General features: G+C 38.2%; 1 protein-coding gene across 8 annotated transcripts in view; it reads right to left on the reverse strand.

The window, feature by feature from the left end:
• SLC36A4 (solute carrier family 36 member 4) overlaps positions 1–17,067 on the reverse strand; it is a 112,737-nt gene that overhangs the window by 41,516 nt on the left and 54,154 nt on the right. For 7 of the 8 annotated variants that reach the window (XR_013926075.1, XR_013926076.1, XM_080375611.1 and 4 more), the window contains one exon: positions 16,308–16,477. Coding sequence is in view for 6 of the 8 variants with exons in the window: in XM_080375611.1 (XP_080231737.1) it covers positions 16,308–16,477 (170 nt within the window). In the remaining 2 variants the exon portion in view is untranslated. Of the gene's footprint in view, positions 1–1,213; positions 7,147–16,307; positions 16,478–17,067 lie in introns of those variants that run through there. The other variant, XM_080375614.1, reaches the window with a different exon arrangement.

Genomic DNA, 17,067 nt, shown 5'->3' on the forward strand with positions numbered 1-17,067 from the left:
GTTTTTCTAGAATCTTCTCATTTGCAAAGTGTAGCTATTCCAAGTGACAGAGCTGAAGTAGTATGTTATAAAAAATTTAGCCATAATTTCTCTGCTCCCTTTTATTTCAGAAAGTAAATGAAAATAATATATTATCTTCTGATCCTTCTGCTAATCACCAAAGAAACTGTAACAGTAACGTGAAAAAATAGTTCTGTGCAAAAATAAGTAATACAGTAGCTATCAGATTCTTTTTTTTTTCTTTTCCTTTTTTTTTTTTCTCCCAAGGAATGGCTTTGAAATATATACTTACCAGCATGTATTAATAAGACACTGAATCTCCAGGAGCTAAATCTGGGCTGAAGTCAGAGAATACTTGCTTTTCTAGATATACTCTCTCTTACCCCAGTACTTTCTTGTCAAAATAGAGACCAGAACTGCACTGACACTTAAAGCCACGGGAAGCCAAGTTTTATATGGCAGCAAAGTTATATCCTGTGTCTCCTTCTCTGACAATTTCATTGGCCTTTTTGCTGCCAGTGGACACTGAGCTAATGGCTTCAGAAACATCTTGACAATGACTGCAAGATCCCTTCCCAAGTTTTAGTGGGTTCTTCTAAGCCCAGCACTATTGTAAACACAATTCAGATTACTTCCCCCTTTATGTGTTACCTAACAATTTATCTAAAATGAATTTCATCTGCCAGCCATTTGCAAACTTCTCAGCTTTGCAAGCTCCTTCAACAGTTCTTTACCACTGGTGTGGTATTCTACTGCCCACGAAGTCTCCATCCCCACTAGACCTTTTTTTAAATATGCCAAAATTATATTGACAGGCTGTCAGTCCTATGGTACAAAGGCTGTTTATAGTATTAGTTCACACACAGTTTTGCATCTTAGTACTAAGTTCCTTCAGGGCTCTTGGGTAAATAAAGTTAACAGAGGAAAACAAGAATATTAAAGAAACTAGTTCACCTCTTACCATGGAAAAAATCTATACAAATATAAAAAAATAGGATTGAATTATTCTCACCTAAATCCAGATGCCTACAGACAAGCTACTTGTGTAGACTCCGTTATATTAGGTAAAGACCACGTTAACATTGTAAATTAAATTTTAGGTACAAGTCACCTAACCAAATATGAAATTCTTCAACCCCTTACACTCCACCGACCACATGGTTTAAAACTTACTTCACGGTAGAGGGAGCCAACACAACTAATTTTGATGTAAATTGGGGGTCATGAGAACCGAACTAGAGCATTGTACACCATCCTCCTGTTGTGAGTTTAAGGTTGTTTTTATTTCCTATGAGCACAAGTGTTGCACACATGCATCAGATATGTGAGTGAGACAGTATGTGAGAACTTACCCACCAAACAAAACACAACAAAAGGACTAAAAGTTGCCAATGGGAGAACAAATATCTGAATACCTAGTACAATCCATACAGTATAGTGTGTACATATATATACACATACATATGCTGGTTAAGCTATCACAAAGCGTGACTTTTATTCTGTGTATTTATTTTGTTATATATATTTTAAAAAAACCATAGGATATAACTATTAAAAATAGGTCTAGTAACTCTCAGCTAAGATGCACTCCTACTAAAAGGAGTGCCAACAGATTGTAGAGATGGAAGAGTAACCAAAAAGGTAATGACTAGCTCTGCAGATTTAGCTAGCGCTCCTCATCTGCCACACTCACAAAAGCATTACGAAGGCAAAAAGATGCAGAGAGACCCCACTCTTCTCTGTTCTCAGAAATGGCAGCCTCCAGTAAGTGGCCTACACGCAGTATTTCTGTTATTGAGGCACAAGCTAGATCTGTTCAGATACCACGATTCAGAACACGGTATAATCAATCACATAAATAAGACCTACCCAGAGAAAAAACGTCCCTATCTCCCCCCTTTCCCACGCTCCTTCCCCCCAGCAGGGATAAGCCTGCTTCAGAAGCCAAATTTACCATGCTTTGATCTTTGGATAAAACAAGTTATTTAACCCTATGAAACATTTTCCCTTGTTAAGATGTTTTTGTTCAACTGTAAGTTTCTCATTGGTTTACTTGATATTGAAATTAATCTGTTTCATGAAAATATTTGCATAGGAGGCAGTATTAGGACTGTCTGTTGTTGAGTCTAATAACATGGTGCAGCGCGCTTACAGCCGCTTTCAACAGGCCTCCTGAAAACAATGCATAGCCGTTCCTTGCAGGAACGGCCGTACAGGCTGAGTTTTCCATATATGCCTGAGTAACCCAAAATGAAATGTGCTGTCTCAGTGTTTTCCTCAAAGGAGATTCTGCTAGTGTTGCCACTCAACTTTCTCCTGGAAATTGCCTCCCACAATTTCTCTTCCACATGTCCCTACTGCCCTCCCAACAGCATTATACTTTACCAGCAGGCAGAGTTGAGCATTCAGGCTAAACATCTAATGCTGAACAGAATACACAACATTAAACTCTACCCATCTTTCCAGCTGTGGAAATGCCTGGTTCTCATACTTAGGGTTTATGAAAGATTTGTATTAATTCAATCATTATTCAGACCACCAGCCTCCTTTCAGAAGTGGTTGAAAAGGTTGAGTTTAGGCTAACTTTGAGCACAAGGTTAGACTAGATGACTTTCAAGGGTCTCTTCCAATCTTAAATCCTTCTATTATTTCATGATTTTAAAAGCTACTTTTGGGGGGTACATTGATAGCACAATTGTATATGCCTAATTCCTTCAGAAACCTGACTTCGAACCAAATAGTCTCCAGTAGCAGAAATTATGTTTTAAACTAATCAGTCAATGTTTGTAGCTAAATATCTTATTTGATTAGACACAGATTCCTTGAATACTTTTAATTAATTTTTATTAAACTGTTTCACAGAGTGAAGGCAATAAAGCCAAAATATAAGTAACACATTAGAGCTGGGGCAAGTGATTCTACAAGAAGAAATCACTTAGCAGTTTTTCTGTCCTGGATTCTTCTTTACAATACAAAACAACCTTGGCATTTGGTACATCCTTCTACTTTTCCCTTATTTTTATAAGCTACTAATGTGCCTGAACGTAATACCTGTACGTTAAGTAGAACAAAACTGGGAAAGAGTCTCTTAATTATCTTGGCATATCACTTACATTTACAAGCTTACAAAATTTTCAGTTTAAGAAAAAAAGAACAAAAGAACAAACAGAAATGTTACTTTTAAAAGAAAATATTGAATATATATTGAAAATACTGAAATATTGACTAACACTGCAAAAGGTGTTTAGCCTCTCAAAACTGAAACAAAAGTATTTGTGGATCTAGATATAAAAATTCTCTTTTACGTTATACAAATGTAACATTACTGCAAGTAACTGCTTGTCAAGTGGTCTGATAATGCATGTGCACCCTGTGCCACTGAAAGGACAGTAAACAGCTGGAATAATTTAAGGCAAAAAATAGGCACAGCACAGTAATTCAACTCTCATTTCAAACAGGTATTGGATTATATTTAGTAGTAACATTTATTTGATATGGAACTTTTCACTGGTAAGGAATTATTTTTCTGTATGTTTCCTTAGAAACAATACATCCATACTGATTCTAATGGAAGAGATTCTTGAAATTCAGCTCCCTCGTGTATGTATACTTTCCTTGTCCTTGAAAGACTTAATTATCTGGCCAGAGTCTGTTGAGCTAGAATAGACCAGAGGAAACCAAGACAGAACTACTGCACAGATCATAACAAATTTTCAGCCATTTCAGAGCTGAATAAATGTGTGCACTCCTCTTTACTATGCTTAGACAAATCACTTCATTGTTTCCACAGGAAATAAAGGAAATTTATTTTTTCTTTTATTTAGGAAATTTATTCAAAGGAAATAAAACAGAGTATAAAAATACCAACAACCAATTAAAAGAACTGTGATGCACACACTGTTCAAGATAATGATTCAAGATTGTCTTACTCAACAATCGCATCGGTGGTCGTGGTAGTCATGGAGAATTGATTCCGAATACCAAAGGTCTCACAATGCCCAAGAGCTATAGCCAAAATGGTAATTTGTACAATTCCCTGACCTGCTTCAAACCCTACAATTACATAACATGCATTATAATGTATCTTAGCACTTGCGAGAAGACAAGAGGATACCTCTGTCCTGAAAGCCAACAATTTTTTTGATTCAAACTGCAGAAATCCGTTTGCCATCTTTCACTGATTCTCTTTAGGAACCACGCGCTGTAAAAACAACTACACAGCCATGCTACTCATGCTAACTGAAGTAATTTAATTTCTTTAAATTCATTCATAAATTCATAAATAAAAAAAGATTCATTACTTTTATAGAACTGGTCTGAAATCTGGTAAAGCTACTTGGTAATCTGGACAATTACCAAGATGAAAATAGGAGACTACCTAAGGGAATTTTAAAACTTACTTGCTCTAAGAGAACACAGAAATAAAAAGAAGCAATATGTACTTTTCTAGCCTCATATCCCAAACTGCTGTTCTTCTCTTTTTTTTTTACATTCTATGGGACATGGTAACAGAACTCTTCCCCTATGGTTAGCAATGCCATTATCTGCAATTACAGAACATACTGTATACCAACATAAGCATGACAGACACCTTATGAGATTCAGCTGGAGGACAAAGCTTCTGAAGATTACAACAACAACAAAAATCAAAAGAACAATTTTAGTCTTACTGCAACTCCTTATTGGCAGCAGTAGAGAACAACCATAAAGCCCCATCCATCAAGGAAGGTGAGTAAATGTACACAGACTTTTTCCTCAGCCAGTCAGGACTGGGGTGAACAGAAGTCATCACATCAATTCTGCTGTAATCTGAAAATTTGTCTACATATTTATTTGCTAGAAAAGTGTCTTTGATAATAAACAGCAATTTTTAGCACAGCATAGACATACTTCTGATGTCCTTTTCATTTAAGCCCTCTTCCTAGAGTATGTCTGAAACATTGCCCCAAAAATTAGCCAAAACAGTACGCAAATTAAGGCAGCCCAACCTTAATGCAGAAGCAAAGCATCCCGTATGTCTTCTGTACTCAGGTATCTTGGCAAAACTGCCCTCTGAGAACACGGAGTCTCAGTAGGTAGGGCGTTAAGCTGAAACAATGTGGAATATACAGAACTTCAAAAGTAGCCTATTGCAATTTTCAAGCTTATAATTAAAAAGGGACAGCCTGATATTGTATGATTATCAGTTACATATGCTTTGTTTTACCCCAAAAAAATTGTTGCTAATAAGGTACTAGTTTATCAGACAGTAACTTTTTTAAAGATTTTTTTTTACTGAAGAACTACAGTCTAGATAACCTTACCAGAAAAGCCCATGTGAAATAAAAACACAATTTGACTTTGAAGAACAAGACACAGAAATTTTATTTTTCTGTGTTACAGAACAGATTTATCAATAAGCAATTAGTGTAAGTCAAAACACAATATATTCCATCACTTGCTGAACTGAAAAATACACAAACAGTTAAACACAGAACATGGGGGTTTGTGCTGATTAGTGATTCCAGTCTGCTCTTCTCTGATGAATGCCAGAGCCAGCATGAGAAATATGGGATTACATACCACAGTAAGATAAAGAAAAACAGAGATAAGAGAAGATACACTACATTTGTAAGCAGTAAGCTGTTCATTCAACTTGGGTATCATCAAATTGTAAAGATATTCCTTTTCCTCCCTCCATATCCTAAACTCTAGAACACAGCTCTTCTGGTTGTACCAGGACAAAGTTCTGGGGGTCACAGTGCAAGTCAGATCAAAGAAAAGTTTCAGGTTAAAAAAAAAAAAAAAAAAAAAAAGAAAAGGAAAAGGAAAAAAGAGAGATTAAAAAAAAGAGAGATAAATAAAAAAAATAGAGAAAGGAAGACGTTTACAGGATGCAACAGGAAAGAACAAACTACTGAATCCTTGAACATGATGTTGAAAACAAAGATTAAAAACTGAATGGGGTATCACTTGTGCTACAGCTCCCTTAGACTTTCTCTAACTGTAAATTAGTGTTGCTCCTTATCAATACTTCTACACTGCAATTTTATCAAGTGAAAAAAGTACAGACGAATATTCATACTATTCAGCTCAGATAAACCAAGTAAGCACAGCAAGGCATCCTACTACTTTTGGTATTCCCATTAACACAGTATACCTTTTCAACTCTGTGATGGTGTGTTTCAAAAGGGAGGAAGACCTATGCCATTTAACAATGCCAAGCAACATTATCTATTTCCTCTTAACTGGGTACTAGGAAAAACGGACGGTTTTCCAACTGCCTCCTCCTTTACTTCCCCTTTAGGAATCTTTGGATCTTACAGAAATTCCAAGTCTATGAACCACTGCATAGATGTAAAATGCATAAGGAGTACATGCAAAAATAACCGCTCCACTCAATAAGCATGACACAAAATCATGGATTTGTGTATGGCATTTAAAAAAAGCACCCCATAAATGACCTTCTCTAAGCTAGTTCATGCATAGAAATATAATGCGCCAAAATAACAGAGAGCTACGAAGTCATGAACATATTACAAAGTTCACTTTCCATGAGTTAGATGATACATATATTTTTTTGTTATTTGGACAAAGAATTTTCATATTGACATTTCATTATATTTGTACACATACAGATTGAAAATACAAAGTGGAACAAAAAATAAAAGCAGGCTTCATTAGTTTTACAATTATTGTTATAAAGGAAAGGCGGGATTGAATTACAGGCAACCGAGCATCATTCAGCATCACTTCTCACTCTGCCTGAGAATGTTTCATCATACCAAATACTAGATATATTTCTGACCTATACTCCTTCAAATAGCCCTCAGAAGGCAACAAGCACTCCTTTGGCCCAGTTCAACTCATCCAGAAGAAAATATGTAAAACAGGTCAGACAAATTGTGCCCTTACCAGCACCTGTTTCTCTCTCTTGCTTACAAGGAGTCTAGCTAGGATGACCACTGCGGGTGTAGAGGTCCAGACAAAGACTTCTGCATGCTAAACTAGATGACTCATTCTTAAGCCACATAGCACTTTGCAACTTATGCAATGTGTCACCTAAAGTCTTCAGAGCACAGAGTGCCATGTAGGTTTACAATGTGAATGGTATCATGAATCTTCAACTTCCACTTCACAATAAGTGAATAAATTTTGTAAAGGAGCCTGTAAAAGGAACCATAAATTTAACAAAAACAACACAAACAAAAAAAAGGCTCTACTTTAATCCAATTTTCAATTAAAATACCATAATGCTTTTCAACAAGAATTGCTGCAGAGTTGTAAAATATATATTTAATGCAAACACTAAACTGTGGCAAATAATAAGGTCTGTACACTAGGAAATAATTACTGCCCTGGAATAGGACTATTTCAGAGTATATAAAGGCATTATTACACTATCTATTCTTAAGCTCCTTTTTTTTTTTTAAATAATAAAACAAATGCCTCAAAAAGAAAAAGCAAGCAAATTTTATGACAAAAACATTGCTGTTATTTTAAATTATTTTAAAATTCTTTTATTCCAAATCTTAAAAAAAATTCTAATTTTTGCCTCAATCATAAAGCCCGTACTTTTCTTCCTTTCCCATAAACACAAAAAAGTTTTGGAAAACAGCTGCACTTCAAAATCTGAATTTATTCACAGAATCTTAATTAACAACTCAATAGAAGTCCAGCCTTAAACAGCAGTAATTAAAAAAAAAAAAAAAAAAAAGCAAGACATGTTTTGACTTTTTAGGAATTTAGTTTACAACCTTAACTTTCCGTACAAGGTTTAAAAAATATAATCATTTGCAAGTAATATCTTGTTTGGGTCCATATCAGAGTCACTGTTAAAGAAGATCTGACATCAGCTGAAGCAATGGACCAAAAGGAAGAACTAAACCAGATGGCTTCATAAGGCTTTGATAAATATTAACATTAGACAATTCTGCTGGACCTTATGCTTATTTCTGGAGCAGTGCTAGTTTTAGAAAGAAAATCCCTAAACCATTGTGTCATACAACTTATACTCACAAGTTAACATCTCTAGAACAACCAGGAATAAGAAACACTACCAGCACCATTCAAATAATCCACAACATCTAACCATTAATCGTAATCCATAGACCTTCAGTATCCATCTGTTAAAATCTGATTTTAAAAGTTTAACATTTGTACTTTAAGAATGTGTTATTACACATATATAAAATGACGCCTACACCAACAGCAACTCTTAAGGTGCGCCATAATTCACAACGGCCCAGCAAAAGAAAGAAACCATAATCAGTATATAACCGATATTAAGAGATCCATTCTTCTTGCAAAGATACTAAAAAAGGTTGGAAGAAGCTGGATTTCCTATTTCTTATGCCTAAACATACACAAAACACCCAACAGTGCTTGTTCTCATCTCTCAACTGAAAACCACAGCACAGTATCTTCTACTAGGAAACAAGAATTATGGCCATCAGTCACTCAGATTAAAAAAAAAAAAAAAACAACAAACAAAAAAAACCAAAAAAACAAACCCACACTAAAAAAAATTAATTCATTGAATATTTCACTTTATTCCTCTGATAATTCATGAACAATTATTTTGTGTTCAAGCCCACATTGAGGGGCCTGTTAACAGTCCACACAAATATTCTAAATCCCATTTGGAATTTTTTTTTTTTAAATCACCAAGGTAGCTACTCAATTTATCTGTCATTAACATTACCCTTCAAAATGAACAAGCTCTTTTAACAAAAATTCTGTGTCTAATGACTGATACACAAATTACTTTTATATAAATGATTATCCCTTAATCCTAAAAGCATGTGTTATAATCTACACAGATCTTAAAATTCCTTCATGTTACCTCTGCTGCTGCTACTCTAAGCAAGTATTTTATTGGCACAACATTATTAAACAGTGTAAGATATCTGGTAAACATCATGTTATCTTGTGTCTAATTGTTCAGCATCAAGAACTGTTCTTTCCTAACCCGTTACAGTTAAAGTGGGGAAATATTAAGACAAGCATCACTGATAAATTCAACTAAATAATGCATTTATTCTCTTGGTAAAATTACACACTCAGATCAGGCTAATTTATTTTTTTAATGGAAAGCAGCTCACTAACAGCTCAGTTCATGCTCAGCTGGATCAGCCATTCAATTAAGCTTGTTTCATTTCAGGCTAACAATCAAAACAGCTGACAACTCAACCAGTATCTGCACAGCCACAGTCAAACACAGTATTGCTTAATTTTCATTTTAACAGAAGCCCCATGGCTGCAGAAATATAGCCCAAAATTAAGCTATTTTTTAAAAATAAATAAATAAAATATATATTTCTTGTGTGGATGGAAGATGCTATTAACTTCCAACTCCAGTTTTCTCCATTATATTTGCTGATGCTCTTCAGCAGCTTTTACCAATTCACAGAAAAAAATTTGTTCACTACTATCTTGAAACTAATAAATTAAACACAACTTATTCTTTAAAAACTAAAGTACTGCTTAAATTGTTCTTTTCTATTTTATTACTTCATGGATTTGCTGCCACCATTCAGATGAAAACTATTTTCTCAACTTTTTTTTTTTTTTTTTTAATTCTTCCAACACCTCAACCAAGTACAACTTAATTGTAATGCCCTTCTGGCAGAGGGCATGAGTAAGCCTTTGTTAGACAGCAGGCCAGAAATTTACATTCTTGTCCCACGTTAAATTTTTTAACTACAATTTTGCCTGAGAGGCATCAACAGAAATTAATACATTCAACACTATTAGCATTAATATTGACTAATGCTTGGCAGTTGGAGCTGATGATCTCCAGATCTCTCAGTCTCCATGTGCTCAGCATATTTTGAAGTTATTACATAGAATTAACTGTTTAGGCTCAATAAAACCTCTCCAAACTCTCCCCTTCCAGAATCACCGTGGTCTCAGTGCCAGGTAAACAGGGAAGAGTAAAAAAAAATCCAACCTCTCATAGTGTAATGGCAGGTTATTTCAGGCAATGCACTAAACAGGACTCAAATGAGTAGAAGGTTTTTTTCTTGTCCTCCCAGACAAATGGGTGTCTTAAAAGATAGAACTTACACTGTGATCTATGTAAAAATATTAACAAAGGTTTTAAAAATTCACCCAGGATGGTCCAGTTCCTTCAGAAGCAAAAAATCTCACACTAAAATAGTTAATCCCGACATGCAGTAGTTACAACCCCATCATGTAACGGGCTCAGCTAAGGGCAACCATGGGCACAGTGCCCAAACTTTATCCAAGCAGATGCAGCAAGCACTGATACAAACTGGTTTTGTAACATATTAAAGTTAGGGTAAATACTTTCAACATTAAAAAAAAACCAACACCTTGACAAATATTTCCAAGCACTGCAGTTATCTGACAATCAAATGCCACAAACACAAAGTTAAATCTGTCAGAAAAATAAACTTCATATAAAAAAAAACCCACTTCAAAAAAAATGCATACGCAACAGTAACAGAACCTACTGAAACTGTAAGGATGTGGCTGTCCTATCTGGGCACAATCAGAGAGATTTCCTGTCCTCTTACATATTACAACAAGCTGAACCGACCCACCAAAGATGGCAAGTTATCAGGCAGAGGCTGCAACACCAGCAGCTGCTGTTGATCTGGAGATCTTTACACTCACATATAGAGGTCTGTAGTGATGAACTTCAAGCACGACCTTCATGTGTTCTCAGTGCTTTCAACATCCTATGGTGGCTCTCATCCTATTCCTTCTGTTTGTATGTGTTGTTAATTTCCAACTTTGCCCACCACAGTGATGCTAGTGTAGCTTTCAATTATATTTCTGCCTAGCTAGCTACAAGACTAGCTCCCACCTGCTTTCAACAATTACCAAACTCTGTCTCCAGCTCTAGTCTGAACTTCCAACACAAGCCTAGCTCATCTCTCCAGTCACTGCACACAGTGTTCATCTGAGTTTGTGAAACAGCTTAGTGTTGTGATTTCTGAAGTACAGTGTGATCTTCCAACACGCTACACCAAACACTGTGAAATCCAACCAAAGATGAAGAGATGAATGTCTCTTACAAATGAAGTGTTCAATATCAAATAAAGTGGAAACTCCCACTCTCCCTCTTTTTTCTTAAAATTCAAAAGTGTCTGACTTGCATTTTTACCTATGCAATGCTAAGATGCTATTTTAACACCAACCTAAAATGGAAGAAGGGAGAAAAGTATTAGGAAATAAGCTCTGTTGAGTCATTTGCACTCACTGTCTCCTGGTTCAAAAAGTACAAACAAGGAGTTATAACCAAAGGAAGAACAAGCTTTTGCAAGTCTAGCACTCTCCCAGCAGAAATACTACTTGGTATTTGACTTTACCTTGAATAATAGCATGTCAAGAGTCCTGAAAGGACAGAAGTACAAGGATGATTAGGGAAAACATGGGCCCACTGCTGAATGAGGTGGGTGCCCTGGTGACAAAGGACACTGAGAAGGCAGTTACTAAATGACTTGTTTGCTTCAGGCTTCACTGCCAAGGACAGCCCTCAGGTTTTCCAGACACTGAAGGCAAAAGGGGAAGTCTGGAGAAGGAAAGATATTTCCTTGGTCAAGGAGGATCATGCTAGAGATCACTTAAGCAAACCTGACACCCACAAATCCAAGGGCCCTGATAGGATGTGCCCCCGAGTGCTGAGGGATCTGGTAGATGTTATTGCCAAGCCACTCTCCATCATCTTTGGAAGGTCATGGAGGACAGGAGAGGTGCCTGAGGACTGGAGGAAAGACAATGTCACTTCAGTCTTCAAAAAGGGTGAGGAGGAGCCAGGAAACTACAGGCCGGTCAGCCTCACCCCCATCCCTGGAAAGGTGATGGAACACTCATCCTGGAGGTCATCTCAAAGCATGTGGAGGAAAAGAAGGTCATCTGGAGCAGTCAGCATGGTTTCACCAATGGGAAATCATGCCTGACCAACTTGATTGTCTTCTACGATGGGATGACCGGCCGGGCAGGTGAGGGGAGGGCGGTGGATGTGTCCACCTTGACCTCCGCCCGGCTTTTGGCACCGTCTCCCACCGCACCCCGGGCAGGCTGGGGCCGTGGGTCAGGGGAGCAGTGGGGGGCTGAGAGCTGCCCGGACGGCAGAGCTCAGGGGGCTGGGGTCGGTGCTGCGGGGTCGAGCTGGGGGCCGGGAGCTCGCCGTGTGCCCAGGGCTCAGCGCTGGGTCCGGTCCTTGTTCCACTTATTCATCAGTGACCTGGATGAGGGGACAGTGTCCCCTCGGCACGTGTGCTGGTGACACCCCACCGGGAGGGGCGGCTGGTGCCCCAGGGGCTGCGCTGCCATCCAGCGAGGCCTGGGCAGGCCGGAGAGCTGGCGGAGAGGGACCCAGTGACCTTCAGCAAAGGCCAGAGCAGGGTCCTGCCCCTGGGGAGGGACAGCCCCAGGCACCAGCAGGGGCTGGGGGTGACCTGCTGGGGGGCAGCTCTGCGGGGAAGGGCCCGGCAGTGCTGGTGGGCAGCAAGGTGCCCGTGGGCCAGCGGTGTGCCCTGTGGCCAAGGGGCCAGTGGGACCCTGGGGGGCACCAGGAGGAGCGTGGTGGCCAGCAGGTCGAGGGAGGGGGTCCTCCATCTGCTCTGCCCTGGTGGGGCCGCACCTGGAGTGCTGGGTCCAGTGCTGGGCTCCCCAGCTCCACAGAGACTGGGAGCTACTGGGGAGGGGCCAGCGGAGGCTACAGAGATGATGGGGGGACTGGAGCATCTCCCTGGTGAGGGAAGGCTGGGAGAGCTGGGGCTGTTCAGCCTGGAGAAGAGATGGCTGAGGGGGGATCTCATCAATGTCTGCAAATACCTTAAGGGCGAGTGTCATGAGGACAGGGCCAGGCTCTTTTCAGTGGTGCCCAGCGACAGGACAAGGGGCAATGGGCACAAACCGAAACATAGGAAGTTCCATTTGAATACAAGGAAGAACTTCTTTCCCTTGAGGATGAAAGAGCCCTGGCACAGGCTGCCCAGAGACATTATAGAGTCTCCCCTGGAGACATGAAAAACCTGCCTGGATGTGATCCTGTGCAGCCTGCTCTGGGTGACCCTGCTTTAGCAGGGGTTGCACAAGATGACTTCCAGAGGTCCCTTCCAACCCCGACTGTTCTGTGATTCCATGAAAAAGTTTCTAAGAACAGATGTGAAATTTTAGATAGCTACTGCGAGCCTTGTTCTTGTATCTATTTGTAACTTCCTTTCCAATATGGTAAGAAACAAGCTTTTCAACCGCTTTAACTACCAATTCTGTCTTGAAAAAATAGTCCATGTGATTTCACTGCTCCTTGTGAATGGCCCAGTGAGCCAAGACTCACTCCCAGAGTGACAACCATCCAGCCAAGCCATGCACTTCCCAACAGCTGGGTATTCTTCTCCCCTGCCCCAAGCTTGAAGGCTTGGACTGGTGACATTAGGCATGAAGTATATTTTCCATAGTATGTTTCAGATAATATCTCTTTTGTGAAACAGTAGCAAAGGATGTAAACACTTAAATCTAAAAATACATAATATACTTGATCACCCTCCTGCAATGCAAAGTCCCCAAAAGTGAGAAAGTAAATAATGAAAAAACCTAAGGAACGCATACAGGTTTTTTGGATGCATGTTACATCTCCAGTCATTTGTCAAATCCTTACTTAAAGCAAACCTTACCAGATAAAAACAAACCAACAAACAAACCACTCCAGGGTATGCTTTTTACCAGCAAAGTTTCTGATATATTGGAACGATAAAACAATGACCTGATTTTTGAGTAATGCAAAAGGCCCCAAAATCAGTAATAACTGATTTTTCAAATCTTCTCTTTAAAAGCTAATGCATTATTAGCAGCACAGCTGAAGGTTCTCCTTCCAGAGAATTATTTTCAAGCAAGAGGAGTCCCTTTAATCAGTTTATGACCTCTGAATGGTCCAGACATTACAACATACTCTGTCACTTATATCAACACCATTTCATTTTTAAAACTCTATTTAAAAGGGTTTGGAATTTTTCTATTCAAGAAACATTTTTGAATCATTTTAGGAACCATGTTCTGCACTTTGTAAAAGGGAAGCATTATTTAAATCAATTCTGTTTATAACCACTGTTTCAATGAAAAATGACAAACAACATGAGTGTAAGCCTGGGAGCTTACACACACAGTTGTTGGTGAAAAAGTTTTATAGATGCTGCATGCATACAATTTGTAGGAACCACTGACAACTAGGGTAAATACAACATATCACACAACAGCCTGGCAAATATCAAACATTTAAGAGTAAACTTTTAATTTCACTTTTCTGTATCTTGCAGCAAACAATTTAATACTCGCAAATATCCCAGTAACACCTCTAACACTTCAGCAGATCCATTCTAGAGATCTGCATGACAAATAAAGTTTCAATGGCAAAAACCAGGTCCAATTTTACTATACACAATTTCAAAAAAGAAATAAAGCTATAGCATTGACTTTATACTGAATCATTTAAAAGTATTTATTATGCCTTCAGAAAAGAAAGACCATTAGCTGCTGTTTTATAATTTTTTTTTAAAACAGGAAAAAAATCACAATGTGCAATTGCATGAAAACAGAATACACGTCAACGTACCTCTGAAAGACAGCCACCACAATCTGTGCTAGATTAGATTTTTTCTGTCCCAATTCACCCAAATGTAGTTAATTATACCAAATAGATTATACTAGACTACATTCTACTATAAACAGAGTAATTTATAATTTTCCCAAGTCAAACAGGGAAATGTACTTTTAAACCTACCCACCACAGGCTATTCTCATCAGACACAGCTCTGAAAACACCTTTCACCTACAAATTCTCGAAACCTTCAGCTGTAACAACAGTTTGGATCTACAAGAATTTTAGCTTTTCAATTCTATTGTGGTATCATTACCGGGGCAGGTTACAAGGGGCACATAAAAAGAATGAGTGGAAGTTGAGGGCCTTATGACACCAAGATCTGGTTAAGACTGGAGAGTTTGCTGGGGTCCTGGAGAGACACTAAAAAGCATTTTGATCTAGCTGTGTCTCAGGTATTACAAGAGCTATTCATCTATCCTCAATCTTAAAATCTTAACAGATTTGCTATGTACCATAAACATCTGAAGTAGAACATGGGCTATACGATGCCTCAAGAGATTTGCACTTCATTATTCAGGAAAGCTTTTTCATTTAATTTCACATAGCAGATATATTTTCAGAGCAGCAAGTTATCAGATCACTGGCACTTCCCTTTGCTTACTGCAGTAATTAACCTGCACCAACAATAAATCGTTTCTTAACAGGTTTGACCTTAAGGTCTCACTGGATTTTCAAATTTTCTTTGACAACAAACAATTATTAGCTGCTGTCCGGCACATTAGTCACTGGTCAGCATTCACTAAAACAGAGCCAACAAAAAATAAACTCTTCTCTTTCATCAATACTTCCCCCCTAAAAAACAAGATGGTTTTTTTTTTCACTTGATTGGTGGTTTTGATTCTTTTTAAGGTAAACAGCTCATTTCAGTAGAAATGGTGGAGTCAAGAAGCCAGCTTTGTACTAGAAACAATTTTTTATAACATCTTTGAGGAAAGTCTCCTATGTTATCCAGAACTTTAGATAGGAGCTGTGAAGTCAAACCTAAACCACCTCCTGAGTTTATCTTCAGGAGCTTCAATTCCTAGGTGAGACCATGCTCACTGCTCTATAAGCACTGCTGATTCCCACTAGTATCTATGATATCAACTAGCTGTGAGAAAAGCAAGGACACGGTAGGAGGCATGGGAAGAGTAAGGGACAAGTGAGAAAAACAGCAGGAGTAACAGGCAGTGAGGGCAGAGACACAAAATTAATCTGGAGCATTATCACCTAAAGTAAGTGGCCCTCCAAGAACTCTATGACCAGGCATCCATGTTTGCCAGTGGTATTTTATGGATACAGAACAGCACACCTTAGGCTTAATCCTCAGACCAACACAACAGAAAAACTATTTCTCCATGAGCACCATGTACTGCAGATCACATAGAGAAAAGTGACATGAAAGAGCAATGTGTATCCATTACTTGAAAATTTTCTTAGAATAAAAGTTTTTAAGTTGGAAGCTTTAGAGTATTATTGGCAAAAGATATGGCTGTCAAAGAATTGGTCACACCTACTAAAAAAAAGTGTGATTAGAACACAAATACAACATTAGATTTACTTGTTCATAGAAGTCAAAACATACTGAATCATTGAAACAAAATTTCAGGTTTACTAGCACTGGCAAACTAAGTAACAAAACATGTACTTAAATAAGCAGGATGCAAAAATGTGTAATAGCCAGGGTTTTTATGAATATTCTGCACATACTTACAGGTTGAGCAGACTAATAGTGCTCTCACCACAAGGTCACTGAGTAACTTCCACTTCTGCTCCACTTTGGAGGTGACAGCTGGAATAAGAATCTCTGCAGGGACGTAGTACTGAATTGAATAGGTCACAAAAATCCCAAAGGAGTACAGAATTTTTACAAGCTGGTACAACCTGTTGAAAACATTCACACACATTCCTGTAAGTTGCAAACTCTTCATAAAAAAATTAGCTTGCTAATAGCACTAAAGCTATATATACATGAAATATATATTTTCCCCCAGCAAACAAAAAGAAAACATTACCTGCTTGCAAGTTATAACTGCCTATGAAATTGCAGAAGATAAGCTGACTATCAAAATATGGACAAAAAACCCCAACCAACCCAAACCACTCCAACATCATGCAGTCGTCAATGAATAAACTTTAAAAAGAGCAAGTTCATCAGACAGCAATCATAAATGAATAAACTTTTAAAAGAACAAGTTAAACAGACAGCAATTGTTTGGGAAAAGAAAACTCCAAATTCACATCAAATATAATCTGTACATTGATAAACCTGTCACAGTGGCAGTAAACACCGGATGTTTTAAAGACCAATGTCAATAGCCTCCAGATTTCTGCATATTCACAGTGTTCCTAAAAAGACTTTTTCACACTGGGAAACGGGCATCTCAGGAAATACTGTTTACTATAATTGCAAGGAGTACCTTCTAAGGCTAGAAAATATCTATAACCAAATATGCTTGCTGTCCACACCCCTC

The sequence above is a fragment of the Falco punctatus genome (genome assembly GCF_963210335.1).
Source record: "Falco punctatus genome assembly, chromosome: 2".
Lineage (NCBI taxonomy): Eukaryota > Metazoa > Chordata > Aves > Falconiformes > Falconidae > Falco > Falco punctatus.